Raw genomic sequence first — 26,308 nt, forward strand, 5'->3', positions numbered from 1 at the left:
TGCACAAAGTGAGATCCATACAGAAATGGTTTGTCGAGATCGTTGTGGAAGAACTTGACTGGCCTGCACAGAGCCCTGACCTCAACCCCATCAAACACCTTAAGGATGAATTGGAATGCTGACTGCGAGTCAGGCCTAGTCACCCAATATCAGTGCCCAACCTCACCAATGCTCTTGTGGCTGAATGGAAGAAAGTCTCTAAAACAATGTTCCAAAATCTAGTGGAAAGTCTTCCCAGAAGAGTGGAGGCTGTTATAGCAGCAAAGGGGGGACCAACTCCATATAAATGCCCATGATTTTGGAATGACATGTTAGACGAGCACTTGTCCACATACTTTTAGCCATGTAGTGTGTATGGGAGTTGGCATTTTCTGTCACATGACCAGTCAGGTTCACAGTAGAGACACCTTGGAGTTTCCTGTACCGTTAGTTGTGGATTCTGGGTAACTGCCAAATCCAGAAGGGTGAAGTCTGGTCAGATGTACCCTTCATAGTACCCTGGGGGATGGGAGACCATAGTTCTAAAGGGTTGGTAGACAAACCCAAGGCAAGAAGGGAGGAGGACTTCCAGAACTCCAGGCTTCCCTAGTCAGAGGTCTCGCAGCCAGCCCGCTACACGTGCACCATCACTGGGCTTCCTCTCCAGCCACCTCCCCCCTCTCCACCTCAACTTCCAGCTCTGGTTCTGGTTCTGCAGGTGGTCCAGGCAGCTGGGCGATCTGGAACACGATGCCGATGCGTAGGTAGAACTTCCGTAGCACGGCCCGCAGTTCTGGGATTAGATCAACCTGCATGATCTCACACAGCAGAGGGTAGTACCTGGACGCATGGGCCTTGAACTGTGGAAAGAGAGAGAGACATAAAACATCTTCCTACAGATGAATCCCCATTCAAAGACAGGGTTAGGTCTTCTTGAACATATCACTGACAATGACCAAATCAGTGGCCTGTCTGAATGTTGTTAATGGTTGACATCCTTACCCTGTCGTCACTGATCTTCAGGACCTTGGTGAGGAAGAGGAGCAGCAGGTTGGTCCAGGCTTCTCTGTGGCTCTCTGATGTTAGAGTCAGGAAGTAGGCTACTGCCTCACTGCACACACTAGAGGGAAAGATCTTGATAGACTCATTGAGCTTATGAAAACTGTTCAGCGACACAGAATTAAGATGCGATTCACAAATTATTTAGCAGCAAGACTAAATTCACAACCAACATGAAATTATTTGACTCCACACCAGCTACAAGGATAGGAGCAGCTGTGACCTCTGACCTCTAACCCTCACCCTTTCCTCAAACAGAACCTCCATCTCTCCCTCCTGTCCCATCATCTCCTCCCTTCTTCACAGACCCCTTACAATCCATGAGCTAATCACCTCCGAAATATGTTTAGCCCTCGTAAGCACCTTGCTGGGAATCAACTCTGCATGTCGGCTGTCCTCTCTCCTCTACAATGCCGTGCTATACTAGTGTGGGTGTGTGCTGTCCTCTCTCCTCTACAATGCCATGCTATACTAGTGTGGTGTGTGCTGTCCTCTCTCCTCTGCAATGTCATGCCATACTAGTGTGGTGTGTGTGCTGTCCTCTCTCCTCTACAATGCCATGCTATACTAGTGTGGTGTGTGTGCTGTCCTCTCTCCTCTACAATGCCATGCTATACTAGTGTGGTGTGTGTGCTGTCCTCTCTCCTCTACAATGCCATGCTATACTAGTGTGGTGTGTGCTGTCCTCTCTCCTCTGCAATGCCATGCCATACTAGTGTGGTGTGTGTGCTGTCCTCTCTCCTCTACAATGCCATGCTATACTAGTGTGGTGTGTGTGCTGTCCTCTCTCCTCTACAATGCCATGCTATACTAGTGTGGTGTGTGTGCTGTCCTCTCTCCTCTACCATGCCATGCTATACTAGTGTGGTGTGTGCACACACATGTTTGTGATAGTCCAGTCCGTGAGCTCTCAGTCTCTCTCTCTTACACATGAATGGACATATCAGACTGACAACCTAAGAGTTTCCTGCTAATACAGATACTGGCTTCAATACAAAGACGAGACGATAGCTACTATGTGATACTGCAATAGAAAGACAAAGCGATGACAACTGACTGAGTAATAACAGCAACACAGAGTCTGTGGAGGTACAGACCTACTATACCCAGTATCCAGTGTAGTTGTTTCAGATATGTCACATTTAGACGAGTGCTCTGAATGACTGGAGAGAGTGAGAGTCATCGACGGAAGATACAACGACATCAACACAATCTGAATCAATCATTCTCTCTCAGGACCAATTTCTTTTGATTCCCCTCCTGCTGTGGCGGATATTGATGTTTTGCCTCGGCTACTGTGACTTCTCTATTCCCTAGATGGTGTAAACAGAAGCGTGAATGTCTCAGTCTCTCAGACAGCTGCGGTCAGGGTCAGGACAGAGCACAGCTGTCGAGATGTCTCCCCCTCCCCCCAGTCAATCCTGTTTCCCCTGTGATTACATGGACTGATCAATGCCCTCCCTCTCCCAGCAGCCCTTCATAAATAGCAGGCGTCTGACATGGCCTTGATTCCCCCTCTTCATGAAAAATAATGAAAGTTGTTAATGCTGTTAGATGGTGTAGATAGCTGCCTGCCTGGTTCTTAGTAATACTCCAGACATTCAATTTGTAAGATTTAAATAAAAGTCATCATGTTTGCCGGAGTTCTACCCACGACAAAGCAGCAAATTAGTTATGAAATATTTATGTAAATTAAAGCACATTCTGGGCATACTTCAGACACGTGAAAATAATGCCCCCCATATGACTGCCATTACACACAGCCCAATGAAGGAGGTTTACGAATGCAGTGAGAGGATGATTAAAGATGGTTGAGGAACAGTGAAAAGCTCATTAATGAGAGGATGATCAGAAATGGTGGAGGAACAGTGAAAAGCTCATTAATGAGAGGATGATCAGAAATGGTGGAGGAACAGTGAAAGGCTCATTAATGAGAGGATGATTAGGGATGGTGGAGGAACAGTGAAAGGCTCATTAATGAGAGGATGATTAGGGATGGTGGAGGAACAGTGAAAGGCTCATTAATGAGAGGATGATTAGGGATGGTGGAGGAACAGTGAAAGGCTCATTAATGAGAGGATGATTAGGGATGGTGGAGGAACAGTGAAATGCTCATTAATGAGAGGATGATTAGGGATGGTGGAGGAACAGTGAAAGGCTCATTAATGAGAGGATGATTAGGGATGGTGGAGGAACAGTGAAATGCTCATTAATGAGAGGATGATTAGGGATGGTGGAGGAACGGTGAAAGGCTCGTTAGTGAGAGGATGATTAGGGATGGTGGAGGAACGGTGAAAGGCTCGTTAGTGAGAGGATGATTAGGGATGGTGGAGGAACGGTGAAAGGCTCGTTAGTGAGAGGATGATTAGGGATGGTGGAGGAATGGTGAAAGGCTCGTTAGTGAGAGGATGATTAGGGATGGTGGAGGAACGGTGAAAGGCTCGTTAGTGAGAGGATGATTAGGGATGGTGGAGGAACAGTGAAAGGCTCGTTAATGAGAGGATGATTAGGGATGGTGGGGGAACAGTGAAAGGCTCGTTAGTGAGAGGATGATTAGGGATGGTGGAGGAACAGTGAAAGGCGCAGTGATCTAAGGCACTGCATCGCAGTGCTAGCAGTGCCACTAGAGATCCTGGTTCGAGTCCAGGCTCTGTCAGAGCCCGCCACGACCGGGAGACCCAAGGGGGCGGCACACAATTGGCCAACGTCGTCCGGGTTAGGGGAGGGTTTGGCCGGCAGGGATGTTCTTGTCCCATCACGCTCTAGCGACTCCTGTGGCGGGCCAGACGTATGCACGCTGACACGGTTGCCAGGTGTACGGCGTTTCCTCCGACACATTGGTGCGGCTGGGTTAAGCGGGCATGTCAAGAAGCAGTGCGGCTTGGCTGGGTTGTCTTTCGGAGGACGCACGGCTCTCGACCTTGCAGTGATGAGACAAGACTGTAACTACCAATTGGATACCACAAAATTGGGGAGAAAAAGGGGTAAAAGTTAAAAAAATAATAATAATAACAGAGCTGCACATGATCATTAAGGAGATCATGTTACTCTGCTCACTTAAAGAATGTTGTTTTCAGTGAAATTAAGCGTAATCTGAAACACTAATGACTTTCTATTCCCAGGTTGAGACAAAGGGACACAAAGCCAGGTGGAGATTAGCTGGAGATATGTGTTTGGTGTGAGTTAGGATTTATTGAGGTTTACATTGGCAGTAGTCAAACTAGCTATTCTAAGCAGCAGTCAAGCAATTCCCTGAGTTTAGCTTTCAGTAAGTCTGGTATATGGCCAAGTGTATTGTTTGAGAGCCTCCATACAGTGATATAGTAGTGGGGGCATGGCGGTCCTTCCTTACTTAAGCAGCTGTCTCTGGACTTCCTCCCAGGCAGTCTGACGGCTGTCATCAGTGTACATCCGGAACAGGATCCTCAGGCCACACGCCAGACTGCTGGTCTCCTGCTTCAGCAGATTGGGCTTTGACTTCCCTTTAAAACCTGGAACACACAGAGAGAGAGAGCGGTTGCTGTCTGTTACAGCCATTGAGGCCTGTCAACACTAGGGACGACATATGGGGCATTGTTCCAATTGTTCAGAGAGTTGCATTTGGCTCCAGGACAGATATACCGTGCTTCCTGAGGAATCTTAAGATTCAGAAAATCACTCTCCTACATGTAATTCTTGGAGTTTCCTCGAGTGGTGCACTGCAGGGCCACATAAAGACTATTCTCAGGTACACTGTACAGTGCATTCAAAAATAATTCAAACCCCTTTACTTTTTCCACATGGTGATGTTACGGCCTTATTCTAAAACTAATTTTTTATTTTTTATTCCTTCATCAATCTACACACAATACCCCATAATGACTAAGTGAAAACAGGTTTTTAGAAATCTTGGCACATTTATTACAAATTTAAAAAACAGAAGTACCGTATTCACATAAATATTCAGACCCTTTTCTATGAGACTCAAAATTGATCGCAGGTGCATCCTTCTAAAACTGTTTGAATGATGTATGTGAGTATAATAATAATAATAATAATAATAATAATAATAATGTATAACATATGGCAAGCAAAAACCTGAGAAAAAAATCCAAACAGGAAGTGGGAAATCTGAGGTTTGTAGTTTTTGAACTCAGCCCCTATCAAATACACAGTGGGATATGGGTCATATTGCACTTCCTAAGGCTTCCACTACATGTCAACAGTCTTTAGAACATTGTTTCAGGCTTCTACTGTGAAGGGGAGTCGAATGAGAGCTGATTGCGTCAGAGGTCTAGCAGCAGCCTCGATCTCGGTCATGCGCGTTCACATGAGAGGTATCTCCCGTTCCTTTGCTTTTCTACAGACAATGGAATTCTCCGGCTGAAACATTATTGAACATTTATGATAAAAAATTCTAAAGATTGATTCTATACTTAGTTTGACAAGTTTCTACGACCTGTAATATAACTTTTTGAACTTTTCATCCGAAGTTCGGCTGGAACTGAACTCGCGTTTGGATTTGTTTACCAAACGCCCTAACAAAAGAAGCTATTTGGACATAAATGATGGACATTATCGAACAAATCAAACATGTATTGTGGAACTGGGATTCCTGGGAGTGCATTCTGATGAAGATCATCAAAAGTAAGTGAATATTTAGAATGATATTTCTGACTAATGTTGACTGCGCAACATGGCCGATATTTCATTTGGCTGGTTATGCTTTTTCCGTAAAGTTTTTTGAAATCTGACACAGCGGTTGCATTAAGGAGAAGTGTATCTAAAGTTTCATGCATAACACTTGAGTATTTCTGTGAATTGATGTGGCTCTCTGCAAAATCACAGCATGTTTTTGAACTACTGAACATAACACACCAATGTAAAATGAGATTTTTGGATGTAAATATGCACTTTATCGAACAAAACATACATGTATTGTGTAACATGAAGTCCTATGAGTGTCATCTGATGAAGATCATCAAAGGTTAGTGATTCATTTTTATCTCTATTCTTTAACCAGTCCTAGACAGGTTAAAGAACTCAGGCCATGAGAAACAAGATTCTCTGGTTTGATGAAACCAAGATTGAATTTTTTGGCCTGAATGCCAAGCGTCACGTCTGGAGGAAACCTTGCACCATCCCTACGGTGAAGAATGGTGGTGGCGCAATCATGCTGTGGGGATGTTTTTCAGCGGCAGGAACTGGGTGATTAGTCAGGATCTAGGGAAAGATGAATGGAGCGAAGTACAGAAAGATTCTTGATGAAAACCTGCTCCAGAGCGTTCAGGACCTCAGACTATGGTGAAGGTTCACCTTCCAACAAGACAAAGACCCCAAGCACAAAGCCAAGACAACACATGAGTTGCTTCAGGACAAGTCTCTGAATGTCCTTGAGTGGGCAAGCTTGAGCCTGGACTTGAACCCGATCGAAGATCTCTGGAGAGACCTGAAAATAGCTGTGCAGCGACGCTCTCCTTCCAATCTGACAGAGCTTGAGAGGATATACAGCAATGAATGGGAGAAACTCCACAAATACAGGTGAGCCAAAACTATAGCTTTATACCCAAGAAGACTCGAGACTGTAATCGCTGCCAAAGATGCTTCAACAAAGTGCTGAGTAAAGAGTCTGAATACTTATGTAAATGTGATATTTCAGTTTATTTTATTTTTTATACATTTGCAAAAATGTTTAATAACCTGTCTTTGCTTTGTCATTATGGGGTATTGTGTGTATATTGATGTAGAAAAAAAATATTTAATCAATTTTAGAGGCTGAAACATAACAAAATGTGGAAAAGTAAAGGGGTCTGAATACTTTCCGAATGCACTGCCTGTGCTCCGGTGCAGGGCAGTGACCCACCTGCCTTCCATAGAGTGGTCCTCTGCTCGTTGCTAGAGTTGAAGGCCTTGGCGAAGCGGTGGGACTCCAACAGGCAGTCCAGCAACTTAAACAGCTGTTCTGAGGTCAGGTAGCGGTACATTCCTTGGTCCTGAGTCTCGACACGGACGTCTGCCGCGTCCAGAGCATCTCTCTGGACAGGACAAACACAAGCTTCAGAGAACTTTCCCAGAACATTCACACAACCAAACACAAACAGAGCCTTCACATATCACTGATTTGTATGACACATACTTCCCTCCTTCCCTGACATTCACTAGAAGAACATACAGTATAGACATTTCACATTTTCAAGGATCAGGACAGTCCATACAGCCAAACTTTTGAACACACATTTTTTGCAAGGAATGTGTCCTTCCACCAAGTCCCGAAGCAGTGATACCTCTCATCCTCCACGTAGGGGTGGGAGTGAGACGTTACCTGTGCAGCAGCGAGGTTCTCAGCATCCTCCTTCCTGCTGGTTGCAGGGAAGAAGACCATGTTGTCTATGGTCTGGATCAGCTCCAACTGCACTACACACTTAATGAGCAAGCCTGAGAATAACGTCTGCTCCTGGATCTCTGTGGAACGACCACGCACACACGCGCGCACACACACACACACACACACACACACACACACACACACACACACACACACACACACACACACACACACACACACACACACACACACACACACACACACACACACACACACACACACACACACACACACACACACACACACACACACACACACACACACACACACACACACACACACACACACAGTGAGCATAGGTTTGAAAAACACTCCAGTGGTAGGTGTAAAAGGGACACTAACTTGCTGGAGTCCGGGTTCTGGGGCTGTCCTCACACATGCCTGCGCTGTACTGACCCTGCCGCCGGGTCTCCATGGCAACCCTCTCCGCACTGTTGATGGAACGCTGGTCCTCGGAACGGGACTGGATGTCCACTGACTTCTGGGAAATTGAATCCTGAGGGCACATGGGGAGACGTTATTTTGTCTGGATTGTACTGGGTCATGTTGTTGTACAGTCTAATCTGGCATAAGAGATAGACCAGCTACAGACTTAAAGAAACCTACAGCTCAGTCAGGGTTTGAAACATACCAGCTGTTTGTCTGATACATCCTGTGGTGTCATGGGATCTCCCTCTGCTCCTGCTAGTCTCCATGTCAACAGTCTGAGAGGGCAGAGAGGAACAATACGGGACAGGACAGTGTTACTCTACTTATACAGTGTCATATTGCAGTACCATACACACAGACAGTCCGGTATCCCACTCTATCAAGTAAACAACGGCAAAAGCCAGTAAAAGATCATGTCCATTTAATACCTCCCCTCCATTCCGAGAGGACTTTACATGAAAGCCCCAGTGTGCTCCATGTTTACATCACTAAGTTCAGCAATAACAAATCATCACAGACAATATTCCCAGCTGAATCTCAGCGATATGAATAAAGTCTGCATCAGTAGCTTACGCGTGTGGGATGGTGGTCTTGAAGATGTCCAGCATGCAGTTACAGGTCTTGTCCCAGGTCTCCGGAGTAAACTTCTCTCCATTCAGGATGACCACGTTCTCCAGACAGTTGGTGCCTGACCGAGCCAACTGCTCATTATCTAGGCCGAGAGAGAGAGGAGAAAAGAAGTGAGAGAAAGAGAAAGACAATTCATGTGGAGAGCAGGAGACCGGGAGAAGAGAGAGTGGCATGTGGATTGAAAAGAAGAGGAGCTATGCATAGAAAGAGGGGATGAGAGTGATTGAGGACGGTGTACTCAGTATAAGTCTACGACTGTAGGTGTTTGTAGCGCTGCCGTCAGTCCTCACCTTGCTGAACACACCAGTACAGTTGGGACAGGATGTCATCCAGCAGAACGTCACTGAGAGTCTCAAAGTACTGCGTGAACACGTCAGAGATGGCGTAAAGTGCGTGGTTACAGGTCGTCGTCATCCACTCTGCTTTCTTGAAGACACAAACAACACAGAAGGGTTACCAGGGTTACACCAGTTCAAGTCATTGTAGCAGCCAAGAGGACAATCGTCCAGTTGGTACTGGATACTAGTTGTGGAACCAATGATGTACTGTAACTATGGAAATAGGTATTGGTTACACTGGAGATAAAGCTGGGTCTTTGGTGAATGGGTATTTGGGATGTGGAGACTTGCCTCAGTTTGCTGCTCAGGCAGCTTCATGTTGTCAAAGATCCTGAAGACGATCCTGAACAGATCCTGCCACCAGTGCTTCTCAAAGGTGTGTCCATAGGTCTTCATCACCTCAAACATCACCGTCAGACCCCTGACACACACACACTTCTTATAATACACCCTCACCATCAGTTGACTTCCGCCTCTAAAATATTCCCATCTACGATGACACAGGACTGAAACTCTTCTCACCTGGTTCTGACGTCCAGTTTGCACCTGTTGATGATGCAGGACAGCTCAAAGAGGATGGGGAACCACCCCCTCACCCACACCCGGTCCTCTGGGACTACATTCATGTCATCACTGGTGTAGTCTTTGAATGCCTGCCAGAGAGAAAACAGCATAGTTTACACCATTTCCTGAGAGTTGATACACACACACGGATACGCACACGCAGACACATACACACACGGATACGCACACGCAGACACACACACGCGGACACACACGCAGACACACACACACACACACACGCAGACACACACACACACACACACGCAGACACACACACACACACACACACACACACACACACACACACACACACACACACACACACACACACACACACACACACACACACACACACACACACACACACACACACACACACACACACACAGACACGCACACACAGAACTAATCCCCTCCTCTTCTCTTGTCCACCCCCACACAAACAAACAGAAAGCAGGCAGTGTGGCTGGAGAGTGTCTGCATAGAGAAGAGACCTTGGAGAAAAGCACTGGCAGAAAGCACCAGTGATGTTTTCTAACATGGGATATTTTCATTATATATAAATAAATAAATAATCTGGGAGATGCTGTTATCCAGAGCGACTCACATTGTTTATCTGATGATTAACAAGAAAATGATGAGACCTTTAGGTGGGTCACAGTACAAAATGTTTTGGAGACCAGTCATGGTCTACCACGAACAACTATGGGCAATACCATTTGATGTTCAGAAATGACTGATATGGGTTCAGCTCTTATCTATGAGACCTGATAATAAATAAAGTCCAGGAATTGTTTGTAACTGACCTGGGGCCTGTCAGAGACGTATTTGGCGCAGTGGCGGATGAGACGGATGGCCTCCATGCTGGTGTCGGGGAAGGAGGCATTGCAGGCGAACTCAGACAGACACTTGACTGCATCCTGGAACGAGTCTATGGTGGCTGGGAAGTGCTTCTCAAATACATTCACTGAGAGAAGAAGAGAAGAAGAAGAAGAGGAGAGAAAAAGAGAAGAAGTGGATAAGGAGAGAAGAGAAGAAAAAAAGAAGAAGATAAGGAGAGAAGAGAAGGAGTGAAGAAGAAGAGGAGAGAAGAAGAAGAGGATAAGAGAGAAGAGGATAAGGAGAGAAGAAGAGAAGAAGAAGATAAGGAGAGAAGAGAAGGAGTGAAAGAAGAGAAGAAGAAGAAGAGGAGAGAAGAGAAGAGGATAAGGAGAGAAGAAGAGAAGAAGAAGATAAGGAGAGAAGAGAAGGAGTGAATAGAAGAGAAGAAGAAGAAGAGGAGAGAAGAGAAGAGGATAAGGAGAGAAGAAGAGAAGAAGAAGATAAGGAGAGAAGAGAAGGAGTGAAAAGAAGAAAAGAAGAAGAAGAGGAGAGAAGAGAAGAGGATAAGGAGAGAAGAAGAGAAGAAGAAGATAAGGAGAGAAGAGAAGGAGTGAAAAGAAGAAGAAGAAGAAGAAGAGGAGAGAAGAGGATAAGGAGAGAAGAAGCAAAGAAGAAAAGAAGAGAAGGAGAGAAGAGAAGGAGTGAAAAGAAGAAAAGAAGAAGAAGAAGAGGAGAGAAGAGGATAAGGAGAGAAGAAGAGAAGAAGAAGATAAGGAGAGAAGAGAAGGAGTGAAAAGAAGAGAAGAAGAAGAAGAGGAGAGAAGAGGATAAGGAGAGAAGAGAAGAAGAGAAGGAGATCAGTGAAAAACGATGACAGGAGTTAACTTATCTGTTTATCAGAATAATATTACATGGCCCTGTTATCAAAAACACTAAAATAAACCTCAAATTGAGGATTACTGAAACAATCATATTGAAATCTAAGCAGTAATATACAGTGCCTTCGGAAAATATTCAGAACCCTTGACTTTTTCACAGTTTGTTAAGTTACACATTTATTCTAAAACTGATTAAAATGTTTTTTTTTCCCTCAGAAATCTACACAATCTACATTTTTTTATACATGTATTATAACTTAAAAACTGAAAAACCTTATTTACGTAAGTATTCAGACCCTTTGCTATGAGAATCGAAATTGATCTCAGGTGCATCCTGTTTCCATTGATCATCCTTGAGATGTTTCTACAACTTTATTGGAGTTTATGTGTGGTAAATTCAATTGATTGGAACATGATATGGAAAGGCACACACCTGTCTATATAAGGTCCCACAGTTGACAGTGCCTATCAGAGTAAAAACCAAGCCATGTGGTCGAAGGAATTGTCTGTAGAGCTCCGAGACAGGATTGTGTCGAAGGCACAGATTTGGGGAAGGGTACCAAAAAATGTCTAAAGCATTGACGGTCCCCAAGAACACAGTGGCATCCATCATTCTCAAATGGAAGAACTGAGCAATCGGGGGAGAAGGGCCTTGGTCAGGGAGGTGACCAAGAACCCGATGGTCACTCTGACAGAGCTCCAGAGTTCCTCTGTGGAGATGGGAGAACCTTCCCAGGCAATCATCTCTGCAGCACTCCACCAATCAGGCCTGTATGGTAGAGTGGCCAGACAGAAGCCACTCCTCAGTAAAAAGCATAACACAGCCCGCTTGGAGTTTGCCAAAAGGCACCTAAAGAGTCTCAGATCATGAGATACAAGATTCTCTGGTCTGACGAAACCAAGATTGAACTCTTTGGCCTGAATGCCAAGCGTCACATCTGGAGGAAACCTTGCACCATCCCTACGATGAAGAATGGTGGTGGCAGCATCATGCTAAGGGGATGTTTTTCATTGGCAGGGGCTGGGAGACTAGTCAGGATCTAGGCAAAGATGAACAAAGCAAAGTACAGAGATATCATTGATTAAAACCTGCTCCAGAACGCTCAGATTGCAGCGAAGGTTCACTTTCCAACGGGACAACGACCCTAAGCACACAGCCAAGACAGCACAGGAGTGGCTTCGGGACAAGTCTCTGAATGTCCTTGAGTGGCCCAGCCATAGCCCGGACTTGAACCTGATCTAACATCTCTGGAGAGACCTGAAAATAGCTGTGCAGCGACACTCTCCATCCAATCTGACAGAGCTTGAGAGGATATACAGCAATGAATGGGAGAAACTCCACAAATACAGGTGAGCCAAGCTTTTAGCATCATACCCAAGAAGACTCGAGGCTGTAATCGCTGCCAAAGATGCTTCAACAAAGTACTGAGTAAAGAGTCTGAATACTTACGTAAATTTAATATTTCAGTTTCTTTATTTGTAATAAATTACCAAAATTAAAAATGAAATAAAATGTGCTTTGTCATTATGGAGTATTGCTGTAACGTAACAAAATGTGGAAAAAGTCTAGAGGTCTGAATACTTTCTGAATTCACTGTATATTAAATATAGGTATAAAAACACAATCTTAAAAGATAGACAATAATAGAGATCAGATAATGAAGATCAGTTCTTAGCCCGAAAGATGGTTGTCTCTGAAGCGTGTGTCTCAGTAACTCACTGCTGATGTGGCCCGTCGTCTGGAAGGCCAGCTCTACGATGCTCTCATCCTGGTCCGAGGCAGCCAGGTGGAACACTGAGAAGATGTTCTTCCAGCCCGACCGGATGTTCCCCGCCTGTGAGTTGACCATCTGGGCGATACAGCGCACCACCATGTCCCTGATCGTTGGCGATCTGGAGGAGCAGGAGGAGGACGTATGGTTTATTCACCTACTGTATGTGAAATTTGCTTATTGGACTATGAGGAGGATGATCAATAGTGCAGTAGAAGTGAAAGTACAAGTACCCCTGCTACAGCCTTTATTTAGGCAGTCTGATTATTCCCTTTCGATTGTTGTGACATGATGGGTTCCAACGGTGACTGTTGTCATAGCAAATATTTTTTTCTGTGCTTTGATTAAGGAGAAAGGACCAGCCTTTGCACAAAAGTACTCTCACAAACATATTACACACACACAGGCTGAGTCTAATGAACATACAGCACTGTGGGGGCGTCCATGGCTTTATGTGGCTCCCTGCCATTTCCTCTGAGCTGTAACAGTGGGTGGATTTGGGCCTGGTAGTTCTCCTTCACATCAATGAAAACAGCTTTCAACTGTGAGACTCGGAGCCCTCCAAATTTAAGCAACTGTATCTGTGTCACTACAGAATCTGAGAAAAGATTCACAGCTTCTACTCAGTTGTCTTAGAGTCAGTTGCCAGAGTGCTTTTCTGGTGCACAAGCCAAAACCAAGGAGAAATATTCTATAAAATCCTTATCTTGCTCTCTGGGTTGGTTCTGAGTGTGCCAGTTTTCTCCTCCTCAGAGAGCTTGGGTGACTGTGGGTGTTTGACACAGTGCAGTGACTCAGTACAGGGAGACTGGCTGGCTGCAGCGCTAAGAGAGACAGGCACTGGAATGGGAACCACAGAGGTGCAACTCAACACAGACCTTGCAAGGCCAGACTACTATAGCCAAGTGCCTACACAACTAGGGAGTGTGTACATATTCCAGCAGACACGCGCCTAAGCAAGCAAGCACAACCGCAAGCTGATTCAACGCAAGTAGGCAGCACACACAAACAAACAGTCACACGATACAATCAGGATTAACGTTTACCGGAACATCCCATTTACCTGTTCTTTTTCATGATGTGCTCGAAAGGCCTCAGAAAGTCCTTCTGGAATCTGAAGTTCGCCAGCTCTCCCTTCTCTAGAAACTTCATGGACAGCTGCCGGAGAGAATCCACGGCAAAGATGGCCACGTCCTCGTTGGGGTTACATCCAACCTGAACAGGGAGGCAGACACAGTGTTTTAACATCTCTACCCCACTCTCTAACATTTATCATCTCTGTCCATCTGTAATATTTAGTAGCCAATCTCTACCTCTGTAGCATTTTAACAGTTACACCCCCCTCCCCTGCAGCACTCGGGAAGACTAAGGCTAAATAAAGCCCTTAGATATGATTCTTAGGCCCCGTGCTGTCAAAAATGTGATATTCCTGTTTTATATATCTTTTCACACAGAGGTTGGAATAATACTGTGAAATTGGGAAAATTATGATAATGTATTTTTAGTGTAAGAGCTGTGTAATGGAAAACAATCAGAGTAAGGTACTTAATTATCACCCAGAAATGATTTAATATTGAGATAAAAATGGTTGCATTGGACCTTTAGGCCAGGTGTTCCTGAGGGCAGTGTTACAAAGACTAATTAACACCTAGGTAATCAGTTGTGTGGACTCTCTAGCCAACAACAACATTCATTTTATTTTATTTATTTTTTATTTCACCTTTATTTAACCAGGTAGGCAAGTTGAGAACAAGTTCTCATTTACAATTGCGACCTGGCAATTAATCAATCAATTAATGAAAAAAATAAAAACAGACATCCCTGACAACCAGAGTTTCCACAACCCCTGTTAAAAGTGAAATAAATCCCAAGATGTCCACCTTGTTGAAGTGGTCTCCAATGACCTCCCAGATCCTGGACCACTGCAGTCTGATACGTCCCATGTTGTAGTAGGAGATCTCCACTATCTTCTGCAGGCTGAACATGCGGGGGTGTGTGGGCGAGGCCAGCTCATCCATAGACACAGCACACAACCAGCGCACAAAGTCCACTGAGAACACAGAGAAACCAGTGTTAGTCAACCATCAGGAGAGCCATGGTACAATGCCAATACATCCACATCAGATAAGCATGTGATCAAATACTGTAATTGAATTCAGTTTGGATTTAGAACACTCACCAATTGCATTACCATCCAGTCTGGTAGAACCTGTGAATATTCTGCAAGAACAAGACCATGGTCACATCTACATGACACATACAGTACATTCATTCACATGGTAGAACAGTGGCAGAGCTAAGACCCCAAACCAGTCAGCGGTAATAGAGCAGGATCTATAAGAGACTGCTGCAGTAACTACCTGTCCACAGCCACCACCACACTCTGGGAGCTGGTCTCTCCTATGGACTCCTGGATACTGAGGATCTGCTTCCGGTCTACTGTCCCACCTGCTGTGGACCACAGCACAGTCAGTCACATCTCCAGCATCAAGCATCATACCAAGCATCTCCAGAGTCAAACATGTTGTATAGTCAAGCACATCACCGGCTTGTTTAACGACAGTTCATTTAACCAGTTTATAACCAGAACATGTATTAAAGGGATAAGCACTGACCCAGGCCCAGGTATTCATCGTTGCTCTGCTCCTTGGTGCTGCTGATGAAGCCCTCTTTCCCCCGAACCGTCCCTGAGATGTACCTGGCCTTCACCCCCGTCCCGATCAGCTGGGCCAGCTCCAACTGACTGATGCACTTCATTATCTGTAAGACGGGGGAGGGAGGTGGGGGCATACAGTCATCCACACATTCAATAAGGCTGCATTTACACACGCGTCAAAAGAGCTGATGTGATTGTTCAAAAGACCGACTGTGTAAAGCCAGGCTTTAGTCAGGATTGTTTTTGCACATATCTATTCATTAGTCTTAATTAGTTGAGATGGAAACATATTTTTCACATTGATTGCATCAAAATAAAGAAAAATGGAGACAAAAGGAAGCAATATAGCTTATGACAGCAATATTATAGTGGCTAATACTGATTACTAGACGTTGGCAGTATGTCCAGACCTCGTGCCAGGAGTTGCCCAGGTAGTTTCCGTCTGTGTGGGCGACGGTGATGAGAGTCTTGATGGTGTCGATATTCTTCTGCTTCATCTCAGTGATGCCAGAGCTGGCTGTGAGCAGGGTGAACCGTGCCAGGGCCTGGATGTACGCATCCCGCTCAAGCTGTGTGTGTGTGTGTGTGTGTGTGTGTGCGTGTGTGTGTGTGTTTGTGTGAGAGAGAGAGACCACATTCAGTACTGCAGTACTATCTCCATTAAGTTTTGGAGCATGCCATCTTTAGAAAATACACCATTTCACCTTTTGATTCATAGCCCCTCATCCCTTTCATTTAACTTATATTAATCCTCAGTGAACACATGCAGTGTTAGCGTGCTAGATAAACTACCTGTATGGTGAAGATGCAGGCTATCCGGATGGCAAAGCGTATTCCCTCCAGACAGAGAAAAGCCACCTCGGTGTCGTCACAGTCCTGGAGGCCCACACTGAAGGCTGCTAGGAACGGGGTCCAGGCCAGCTTGAACATGGGTCTGACATGCTCCAGGTGTGTGGCGCTGGTGAAAGGAGCCTGGACGTGACTGACAGCCTCCATCAGGGCCTTGGCTGTCTTAGCCATCTGCTCCATCTCTACGTTATACAGTAGCCGCCGCTGCTTCTCACTGGCCACACCTGATCCAGAAACAGAAGTAAAGTCATAGCATGAACAAACCCACTCTGCTTCTCACTGGCCACACCTGATCCAGAAACAGAAGTAAAGTCATAGCATGAACAAACCCACTCTGCTTCTCACTGGCCACACCTGATACAGGATCCGATACAAGGCTTCCTACATGTTGTGTTTTCAGACGAGTGCAGATTATAAAGTACACAAGAGGAAGCCACCTGCACAAACACGACAAATATACATCTCCAACTGAAGAAGAAACATTCCCCACTGAACAACAGACACCATCTCCAACTGAAGAAGAAACTTTCCCCACTGAACAACAGACACCATCTCCAACTGAAGAGGAAACATTCCCCACTGAACAACAGACACCATCTCCAACTGAAGAGGAAACATTCCCCACTGAACAACAGACACCATCTCCAACTGAAGAGGAAACATTCCCCACTGAACAACAGACACCATCTCCAACTGAAGAGGAAACATTCCCCACTGAACAACAGACACCATCTCCAACTGAAGAGGAAACATTCCCCGTTGAACAACAGACACCATCTCCAACTGAAGAGGAAACATTCCCCACTGAACAACAGACACCATCTCCAACTGAAGAGGAAACATTCCCCACTGAACAACAGACACCATCTCCAACTGAAGAGGAAACATTCCCCACTGAACAACAGGCACCATCTCCAACTGAAGAGGAAACATTCCCCACTGAACAACAGACACCATCTCCAACTGAAGAGGAAACATTCCCCACTGAACAACAGACACCATCTCCAACTGAAGAGGAACCATTCCAACTGAAGAGGAAACATTCCCACTGAACTGAACAACAGACACCATCTCCAACTGAAGAGGAAACATTCCCCACTGAACAACAGGCACCATCTCCAACTGAAGAGGAAACATTCCCCACTGAACAACAGACACCATCTCCAACTGAAGAAGAAACTTTCCCCACTGAACAACAGACACCATCTCCAACTGAAGAGGAAACATTCCCAGACACCATCTCCAACTGAAGAGGAAACACTGAACAACAGACACCATCTCCAACTGAAAGAAACATTCCCCACTGAACAACAGACACCATCTCCAACTGAAGAGGAAACATTCCCCACTGAACAACAGACACCATCTCCAACTGAAGAGGAAACATTCCCCACTGAACAACAGACACCATCTCCAACTGAAGAGGAAACATTCCCCACTGAACAACAGACACTATCTCCAACTGAAGAGGAAACTTTCCCCGTTGAACAACAGACACTATTCTCAAACTTTTCCACTGATCAGTAACTCAATCTAATCAAACTACATCTCAATCCCAATTACATCTCTTTGATTGTGATGAGAATTCTATGATCCCCACAAAGATATCAGATGAAATGACTCATCAGTTAAATATAAAGCTGATCATTTGCAAAGATCCATTACGCCTCAAAATAGGCGTTTCATGTCTTAAACAAAGTCATCTCTGACACGCTCAATTTCAGTCTGTAATGACATCGTTGTGCTGGCAAACACAGAGGAACAGAGATACGCACTGTGCTTGTTGGATTTCAGAGTCATTTCCTTGGTCCCCTTCATAGCGATCTTCTTCCCTGCGATCTCGTCGTAGATGGCCGACAGATACTCCTCCGGTAGATCCTTGCTGTCGTTGATCCCTCTGTTCATCTTGATGTATTGTTCTTTAGTCATCTTGTTCTTCACCTTTGAAAAGTAAAAGATGAGATTTGTTACCCTGTCTGTCTGTCTGCCTGCCTACTCTGTCTGTCCACTGTTGTCTGTCTGAAATAGCTTGCATTGACTTTCCCCATGTGCCACTGCTGAAGGTCTTCTGTTGAAGCTAAGTGCAGCTCAGGTGATTGTTTCTCTCAGTTCCTCTTTTCAAAAACAGGCTGTTGTCTTACCTGCGGACTATGAAGGTCTGTTGTCAACATAATGATTGAGTAGGCAAGGACGTACGCAGTGTCTGCACTTGCAAACTCAGTTTGCCTGAAGAGAGAGAACGAGAGGAACGGAGAGAGAAGATAAACATAACAGAGATTAAACAATAGGGCACTGGTTGTGCTAGACAAGTAGAATTAGACTAGTATTTCTATTCTGAATGGTTAATTTATCCCATCCTGTCATTTCCTGATTTCTTGTTTAGTTTATTTGCCTATTTCTATTTTATTTGCGAGAGACCTGCAACTCTATTCAACCAATAAACTTGGATTTGATTAAGATTGAATAAAGATTCAAAACAGAGAGCAATCTGATTGTTGCCATTCAATGTACTTGACATCACAAATTAAGTCTTTTTCTAAGTCTAAGATTCCACAATGCCCAGGGCAGGCCACACCACTCCACACTCACCCCTGATTGCATTCTAGATATCTAGCAGCAAATTTCTCCATGAGCCTGTCGATCTTCTGAGCCTCTCCCGGGAGACGGAAGCCCTCGAGGAATGTTCTGAGAGCGTAGACAAAGTCTTTGCCCTGGAAGTCCATCTGGTCCACATAGGCATACATGACCTCTTTATTGAAGCGATCATTGTCCCCCAGGAACTCACCCACCTGAGTCTGAGAGGAAGGAAGAGAGAGAGAGAGAGGAAGAGAGAGGGAGAGAGAGGGATGAAAAGAGAGGGACAGAAGGGGATAGAGATAGGCCGAGAAAGGCAATGATGTTGAATTCAATCAATAGATAATGATTTTTTCCTAATGCATGTGCTTCTCATTGGATGTCAATTAACACATATTGTCCCGACAATTAACTTCAGAGACACAGCACACAGAGAGGAAAGGACTTTGTTTTCAGTAAACAGGAGTGTTGATGTGTTAAATACATGTTTCAGTCAGTCATTCCTCTGTGCTCTATTCTCTCCGCTCTGTCAGACTCTCTGGCTGTCTGTTTGAGGGCCTCTTGTTCCAAAGCAGATGTTATGAACACTCTTTAATGCAGATTACCACCGCACCGAGCCCCCCTCGAGGCCAGCCAATCAACTGGGAGAGTGCTTCACTCGTTAAAATAAACATTGAAGTGCGCTCGGGATGCGGGAATTGTATTGGAGTAGGAGGGTAATGTTGGAGGTTCAACATTAGGAGATAAGTGCCTTAATGTTTCTATGGGATGGATATGTTCTCCTTTGGGCCTGCAGCTGTGTGGAGGCCGGGTGAGAGAGCCAAATGTGTGAACCAAGAGATTAATGAGCTAGAGTGGGTATTGGTGTATTTGCTATTCGGATCTCTATTAGCTGCTCCGATCAACCACTCTACTCTACAATCGACAGGTCAGCAGGTAAAAGGTCGACAGAGGGAAGAGCTGAATGAGGTAGAGAGTGTATTTGGGAAGAGCTGAATGAGGTAGAGTGTGTATTTGGGAAGAGCTGAATGAGGTAGAGTGTGTATTTGTTTATAAGTTCAATGAAATGCAGTTCACTGAAGTAGATTGGGTAAACAGATTTAAGAGGGTTCTGTACCGAGTCCAGCCTCTCCTCCTGGTGCAGGAACTGAGCGAGGTCCTCCGGGGTGGTTCCCAGCATACCTTGCTCCTGGAGGTACTGGATGCCCCTCTTTGGTTTCTTGTTGAACCTGACCACAGAACAGAGAACAGGGTCATGTCAAGGGATACAGATTTTGTCAAATTGACAACAAAAGTTACATTTTCTTTCATTTTCGCTAACCCAAACCCGAACCCTTTTCATAACCTTAACCTAATTCTCCTAACCTGCTATGTAAGGTCTCCTAAATATGTTTAGTAAGGTGGAGGAGGAAGTGTCCCTCCAGAGCCAGTGTATAATGTATATTTTGTCCTAATTACAGTAATAAATTCATTAGTAATTGGCTAATTAATCAATGGCATTAATTGATCAATTAAGTGCCAGGGAGAAATGAAAACTAGCAGGACAACATCCCCCACTAAAAGGACTGGCATTGTGCAACCCTGGGTGTGAATATATTCAGCTGTCTATACAGTACAAGGTTAATATATTCAGCTGTCTAAACAGTACAAGGTGAATATATTCAGCTGTCTATACAGTACAAGGTGAATATATTCAGCTGTCCATACAGGATAAGGTGAATATATACAGGTATACAGTACAAGGTGAATATATTCAGCTGTCTATACAGTACAAGGTTAATATATTCAGCTGTCTAAACAGTACAAGGTGAATATATTCAGCTGTCTATACAGTACAAGGTGAATATATTCAGCTGTCCATACAGGATAAGGTGAATATATACAGGTATACAGTACAAGGTGAATATATTCAGCTGTCTATACAGTACAAGGTTAATATATTCAGCTGTCTAAACAGTACAAGGTGAATATATTCAGCTGTCTATACAGTACAAGGTGAATATATTCAGCTGTCCATACAGGATAAGGTGAATATATACAGGTATACAGTACAAGGTGAATATATTCAGCTGTCTATACAGTACAAGGTGAATATATTCAGCTGTCCATACAGGATAAGGTGAATATATACAGGTATACAGTACGAGGTGAATATATTCAGCTGTCTATACAGTACAAGGTGAATATATTCAGCTGTCTATACAGTACAAGGTGAATATCTTGATCCAAATCAGTCAGGTTTCAAGACTAGTCATTCAACTGAGACTGCTCTCCTCTGTATCACGGAGGCGCTCCGCACTGCTAAAGCTAACTCTCTCTCCTCTGCTCTCATCCTTCTAGATCTATCGGCTGCCTTCGATACTGTGAACCATCAGATTCTCCTCTCCACCCTCTCCGAGTTGGGCATCTCCGGCGCGGCCCACGCTTGGATTGCGTCCTACCTGACAGGTTGCTCCTACCAGGTGGCGTGGCGAGAATCTGTCTCCTCACCACACGCTCTCACCACTGGTGTCCCCCAGGGCTCTGTTCTAGGCCCTCTCCTATTCTCGCTATACACAAAGTCACTTGGCTCTGTCATAACCTCACATGGTCTCTCCTATTATTGCTATGCAGACGACACACAATTAATCTTCTCCTTTCCCCCTTCTGATGACCAGGTGGCGAATCGCATCTCTGCATGTCTGGCAGACATATCAGTGTGGATGACGGATCACCATCTCAAGCTGAACCTCGGCAAGACGGAGCTGCTCTTCCTCCCGGGGAAGGACTGCCCGTTCTATGATCTCGCCATCACGGTTGACAACTCCATTGTGTCCTCCTCCCAGAGCGCTAAGAACCTTGGCGTGATCCTGGACAACACCCTGTCGTTCTCAACTAACATCAAGGCGGTGGCCCGTTCCTGTAGGTTCATGCTCTACAACATCCGCAGAGTACGACCCTGCCTCACACAGGAAGCGGCGCAGATCCTAATCCAGGCACTTGTCATCTCCCGTCTGGATTACTGCAACTCACTGTTGGCTGGGCTCCCTGCCTGTGCCATTAAACCCCTACAACTCATCCAGAACGCCGCAGCCCGTCTGGTGTTCAACCTTCCCAAGTTCTCTCACGTCACCCCGCTCCTCCGCTCTCTCCACTAGCTTCCAGTTGAAGCTCGCATCCGCTACAAGACCATGGTGCTTGCCTACGGAGCTGTGAGGGGAACGGCACCTCAGTACCTCCAGGCTCTGATCAGGCCCTACACCCAAACAAGGGCACTGCGTTCATCCACCTCTGGCCCGCTCGCCTCCCTACCACTGAGGAAGTACAGCTCCCGCTCAGCCCAGTCAAAACTGTTCGCTGCTCTGGCCCCCCAATGGTGGAACAAACTCCCTCACGACGCCAGGACAGCGGAGTCAATCACCACCTTCCGGAGACACCTGAAACCCCACCTCTTTAAGGAATACCTAGGATAGGATAAGTAATCCCTCTCACCCCCCCCCCCCTTTAAGATTTAGAGTAAAGTGTAAAGTGACTGTTCCACTGGATGTCATAAGGTGAATGCACCAATTTGTAAGTCGCTCTGGATAAGAGCGTCTGCTAAATGACTTAAATGTAAATGTAAATGTAAATATATTCAGCTGTCAATACAGTACAAGGTGAATATATACAGGTATACAGTACAAGGTGAATATATTCAGCTGTCTATACGGTACAAGGTGAATATATTCAGCTGTCTATACAGTACAAGGTGAAAATATTCAGCTGTCTATACAGTACAAGGTGAATATATTCAGCTGTCTATACAGTACAAGGTGAATATATTTAGCTGTCTATACAGTACAAGGTGAATATATTCAGCTGGCTATACAGTACAAGGTGAATATATTCAGCTGGCTATACAGTACAAGGTGAATATATTCAGCTGGCTATACAGTACAAGGTGAATGTATTCAGCTGTCTATACAATATAAGGTGAATATATTCAGCTGTCTATACAGTACAAGGTGAATGTATTCAGCTGTCTATACAATATAAGGTGAATATATTCAGCTGTCTATACAGTACAAGGTGAATATATTCAGCTGTCTATACAGTACAAGGTGAATGTATTCAGCTGTCTATACAATATAAGGTGAATATATTCAGCTGTCTATACAGTACAAGGTGAATATATTCAGCTGTCTATACAGTACAAGGTGAATATTTTCAGCTGTCTATACAATATAAGGTGAATATATTCAGCTGTCTATACAGTACAAGGTGAATATATTCAGCTGTCTATACAGTACAAGGTGAATATATTCAGCTGTCTATACAGTACAAGGTGAATATTTTCAGCTGTCTATACAGGATAAGGTGAATATATTCAGGTATACAGTTACAAGGTGAATATATTCAGCTGTCTATACAGTACAAGGTGAATATATTCAGCTGTCTATACAGTACAAGGTGAATATATTCAGCTGTCTATACAGTACAAGGTGAATATATTCAGCTGTCTATACAGTACAAGGTGAATATATTCAGCAGTCTATACAGGATAAGGTGAATATATTCAGCTGTCTTTACAGTACAAGGTGAATATATTCAGCTGTCTATACAGGATAAGGTGAATATATTCAGTTGTCTATACAGTACAAGGTGAATATATTCAGCTGTCTATACAGTACAAGGTGAATATATTCAGCTGTCTATACAGTACAAGGTGAATATATTCAGCTGGCTATACAGTACAAGGTGAATATATTCAGTTGTCTATACAGTACAAGGTGAATATATTCAGCTGTCTATACAGGATAAGGTGGCTATATTCAGGTATACAGTACAGGGTGAATATATTCAGCTGTCTATACAGGACAAGGTGGATATATTCAGGTATACAGTACAGGGTGAATATATTCAGCTGTCTATACAGGACAAGGTGGCTATATTCAGGTATACAGTACAGGGTGAATATATTCAGCTGTCTATACAGTACAAGGTGAATATATTCAGTTGTCTATACAGTACAAGGTGAATATATTCAGCTGTCTATACAGGATAAGGTGGCTATATTCAGGTATACAGTACAGGGTGAATATATTCAGCTGTCTATACAGCGCAAGGTGAATATATATTCAGGTATACAGTACAGGGTGAATATATTCAGCTGTCTATACAGCGCAAGGTGAATATATATTCAGGTATACAGTATAAGCAGCACTAGTCTGGCTTACAGGTCAATGCCCTGCTCGATGATCTCCTTCTGTTGTTTGAGAACCTCAAACTGCTCGGGGTTGTCTGTCCCTGACATCTGTGTACTGTAGCTCCCGATGCCAGATGAGGCTGTGGAGTCCAGCGAGTTGATGCTTCCGTATTGGTTGATGGTCTCCGGGGCCTTCGTCTCATTGGTCTCCTGCTCCGAGGGCTTCTCCTGACCTGGGGACGGAGGGAAAAGAACATTGAACAATCAATCTCTGAGAGAGATTAGCAAACACTGTAGTTGGTGTTAGGATCCCAACGCAATCAGCAATCCAGCACAGTCAGTCAGGCAAGGCAACACTAAAAGTTTTCTAACATACTGTATATTCAATTTCCTTTTTTAGTCATTATGGGGGTTCAGACTATAGTTTATAGATCTGGGTCTCTGGGGACTTCACTAATAGTGGGAGGGACTCTGTACTGCTGAGAGAAAGATAACGTGATGAACCTGAGGTGTTGTCTGGTGGTATATTGTCTGCTGTGGAGAGCCTGCCCGTATCATACACACACATTAAAAAGGTTTGTTATTGAATAAACCAGGCAGCAGTTGAAGCAGTGTGCAGTAACTGTAACATGGAGGTAGCGCAGGGTGTTGTGTACGGTCTGAGGGGACAGGACAGAGCAGAGCAGCCTAACAGGTCTGATGCTACTGTTGTGTGGGTGAATCAGGTCCATGGTGGTTGCATACCTGGCTGTCACAGACATTGTAAGGGATCTTATTACCCATCGGAAACTCTAAAACATTCAGGACACCATCAGGGTAATGTGAGCTGGCAGTGTGCTTCATTTAATCAACAGCTTCAGAGAGCAGACACAGGGTGGGGGAGGTGGGTGGCACAGCCAGGGTAGGGGGAGGAGGGTGGCACAGTCAGGGTGGGGGGAGGAGGGTGGCACAGCCAGGGTAGGTAGCAAAGCTCTCATAGAAACACGTGTGGGAAAAAATGGTTAGAATAACAACTTATTCTAGTCAGATGTAGCTATTTCAAATGTACATAGAGCTGTGCTCCAAATCTATCCAGAATCTACAGTGTTCTAAGGCAAATAACAGAAGACTGCAAATGAAAGGAAGACAAGGTGTCTAACACCCACAGTACTACACACAGTCAGCGTAGCCCCCTCCACCCTCTAATCTAGGCCCAATGACTCCTACTGTTGCTACAGCAACCAGTCTATCAAACACTCCACAACTTTGTACCGTTACCTGCTCTTCCTGTGATGTCAGATCAGTACAACCAGAGAACAAAGAGATAGACCAGAATGAAGAGAAAGTAGAGAGTAGAGCAGTATTATCTATGTAAGGATGTAAAACATATTTTTAGAACAACAAATGATATGAATTAGCTGAGCTATCTACATGGAAAATAGCATAATGAGGATACACTTTCACGGACTCAGAAAAACACATTTTGTTTGAAGTAACCTAACAATACGTTTTTAGAAGTAAATACATCATAATCTTTACACTCAAATTTGTCTACTTGTCTTAAGCATTGTCACTAAATACTTTGGCATGGTGACGTCCCCTCTAGTAGTGGTTGTTTGTGAATTCAGCTGCCTTCCTTGCCTTGGTAGAGTTAGCTCTCTGAGTGCCAGAAGGTAGCCTGAGGCTAGCACTGTGTATCCTCTCTGAGGGGATATGTGGAGATATCTGGCAACGCTCTCAGAGCCTCAACTTTCCTGCCTTCGTTAAATCCCTCTTTCCTTGCTTCCGTTAAAGCCCTCCTTTCCCCCTTGGTTAGCGCCCTCTATTCTCCTTTAACAGGAATGATTCCCCTCACCTCACTCTGAAGAAAGGGGTCTAGTCCAGGAGCACTGACAGGGGCTCCGTCTGTCGCACCAGGGCTTTTCATCATCAGCAGGCTCAGGGTATCGAGTTAGCCTCCCCTGCTCTGGTCTATTAGCCTGGGTACATTATTGAATTAGCCTTTCCTTTCAGGGTCTGTATAAGCTGTAGGCTACTGATGAATGCTAATCGCTAATCTCAGGGACTATGCTACAGCTGTACTGATGAATACCACTCTTCCCTCAAACCCCAGTTAACGTGAGGCTGGTTTGACTGAGAATAAATCCCTGGCCTAGCTTGGCCCTTTTGCCCGTAGTCTGAAAGATTCCACTATACATATATTAAACAAACAGACAAGCACGTCACCATTTCTGATGTGGAGCATACGATG

At 44.7% G+C, this 26,308-nt stretch overlaps 1 protein-coding gene across 7 annotated transcripts in view; it reads right to left on the reverse strand.

Annotated features, from left to right (window-relative positions):
- LOC124039574 (brefeldin A-inhibited guanine nucleotide-exchange protein 1-like) overlaps positions 1 to 26,308 on the reverse strand; it is an 83,409-nt gene continuing 57,101 nt past the window's right edge. For 2 of the 7 annotated variants that reach the window (XM_046355685.1, XM_046355681.1), the window contains 26 exons: positions 25,336 to 25,344; positions 24,110 to 24,311; positions 20,032 to 20,143; positions 18,930 to 19,135; positions 18,482 to 18,566; positions 18,116 to 18,281; positions 16,284 to 16,564; positions 15,902 to 16,060; positions 15,451 to 15,595; positions 15,196 to 15,286; positions 15,015 to 15,055; positions 14,716 to 14,885; positions 13,899 to 14,050; positions 12,784 to 12,956; positions 10,170 to 10,330; positions 9,322 to 9,452; positions 9,091 to 9,220; positions 8,752 to 8,887; positions 8,405 to 8,543; positions 8,034 to 8,106; positions 7,745 to 7,898; positions 7,340 to 7,479; positions 6,881 to 7,052; positions 4,391 to 4,529; positions 982 to 1,099; positions 1 to 839 (listed from right to left, as the gene is read on the reverse strand). In XM_046355685.1, coding sequence (XP_046211641.1) covers positions 627 to 839; positions 982 to 1,099; positions 4,391 to 4,529; positions 6,881 to 7,052; positions 7,340 to 7,479; positions 7,745 to 7,898; positions 8,034 to 8,106; positions 8,405 to 8,543; positions 8,752 to 8,887; positions 9,091 to 9,220; positions 9,322 to 9,452; positions 10,170 to 10,330; positions 12,784 to 12,956; positions 13,899 to 14,050; positions 14,716 to 14,885; positions 15,015 to 15,055; positions 15,196 to 15,286; positions 15,451 to 15,595; positions 15,902 to 16,060; positions 16,284 to 16,564; positions 18,116 to 18,281; positions 18,482 to 18,566; positions 18,930 to 19,135; positions 20,032 to 20,143; positions 24,110 to 24,311; positions 25,336 to 25,344 — 3,698 coding nt within the window. In that variant the 3' untranslated portion in view covers positions 1 to 626. The remainder of the gene's footprint in view (positions 840 to 981; positions 1,100 to 4,390; positions 4,530 to 6,880; positions 7,053 to 7,339; positions 7,480 to 7,744; positions 7,899 to 8,033; positions 8,107 to 8,404; positions 8,544 to 8,751; positions 8,888 to 9,090; positions 9,221 to 9,321; positions 9,453 to 10,169; positions 10,331 to 12,783; positions 12,957 to 13,898; positions 14,051 to 14,715; positions 14,886 to 15,014; positions 15,056 to 15,195; positions 15,287 to 15,450; positions 15,596 to 15,901; positions 16,061 to 16,283; positions 16,565 to 18,115; positions 18,282 to 18,481; positions 18,567 to 18,929; positions 19,136 to 20,031; positions 20,144 to 24,109; positions 24,312 to 25,335; positions 25,345 to 26,308) is intronic. The other 5 variants (XM_046355687.1, XM_046355683.1, XM_046355682.1 and 2 more) reach the window with 4 other exon arrangements.

Source organism: Oncorhynchus gorbuscha, linkage group LG07 (assembly GCF_021184085.1).
Source record: "Oncorhynchus gorbuscha isolate QuinsamMale2020 ecotype Even-year linkage group LG07, OgorEven_v1.0, whole genome shotgun sequence".
Taxonomy (NCBI): Eukaryota; Metazoa; Chordata; class Actinopteri; order Salmoniformes; family Salmonidae; genus Oncorhynchus; species Oncorhynchus gorbuscha.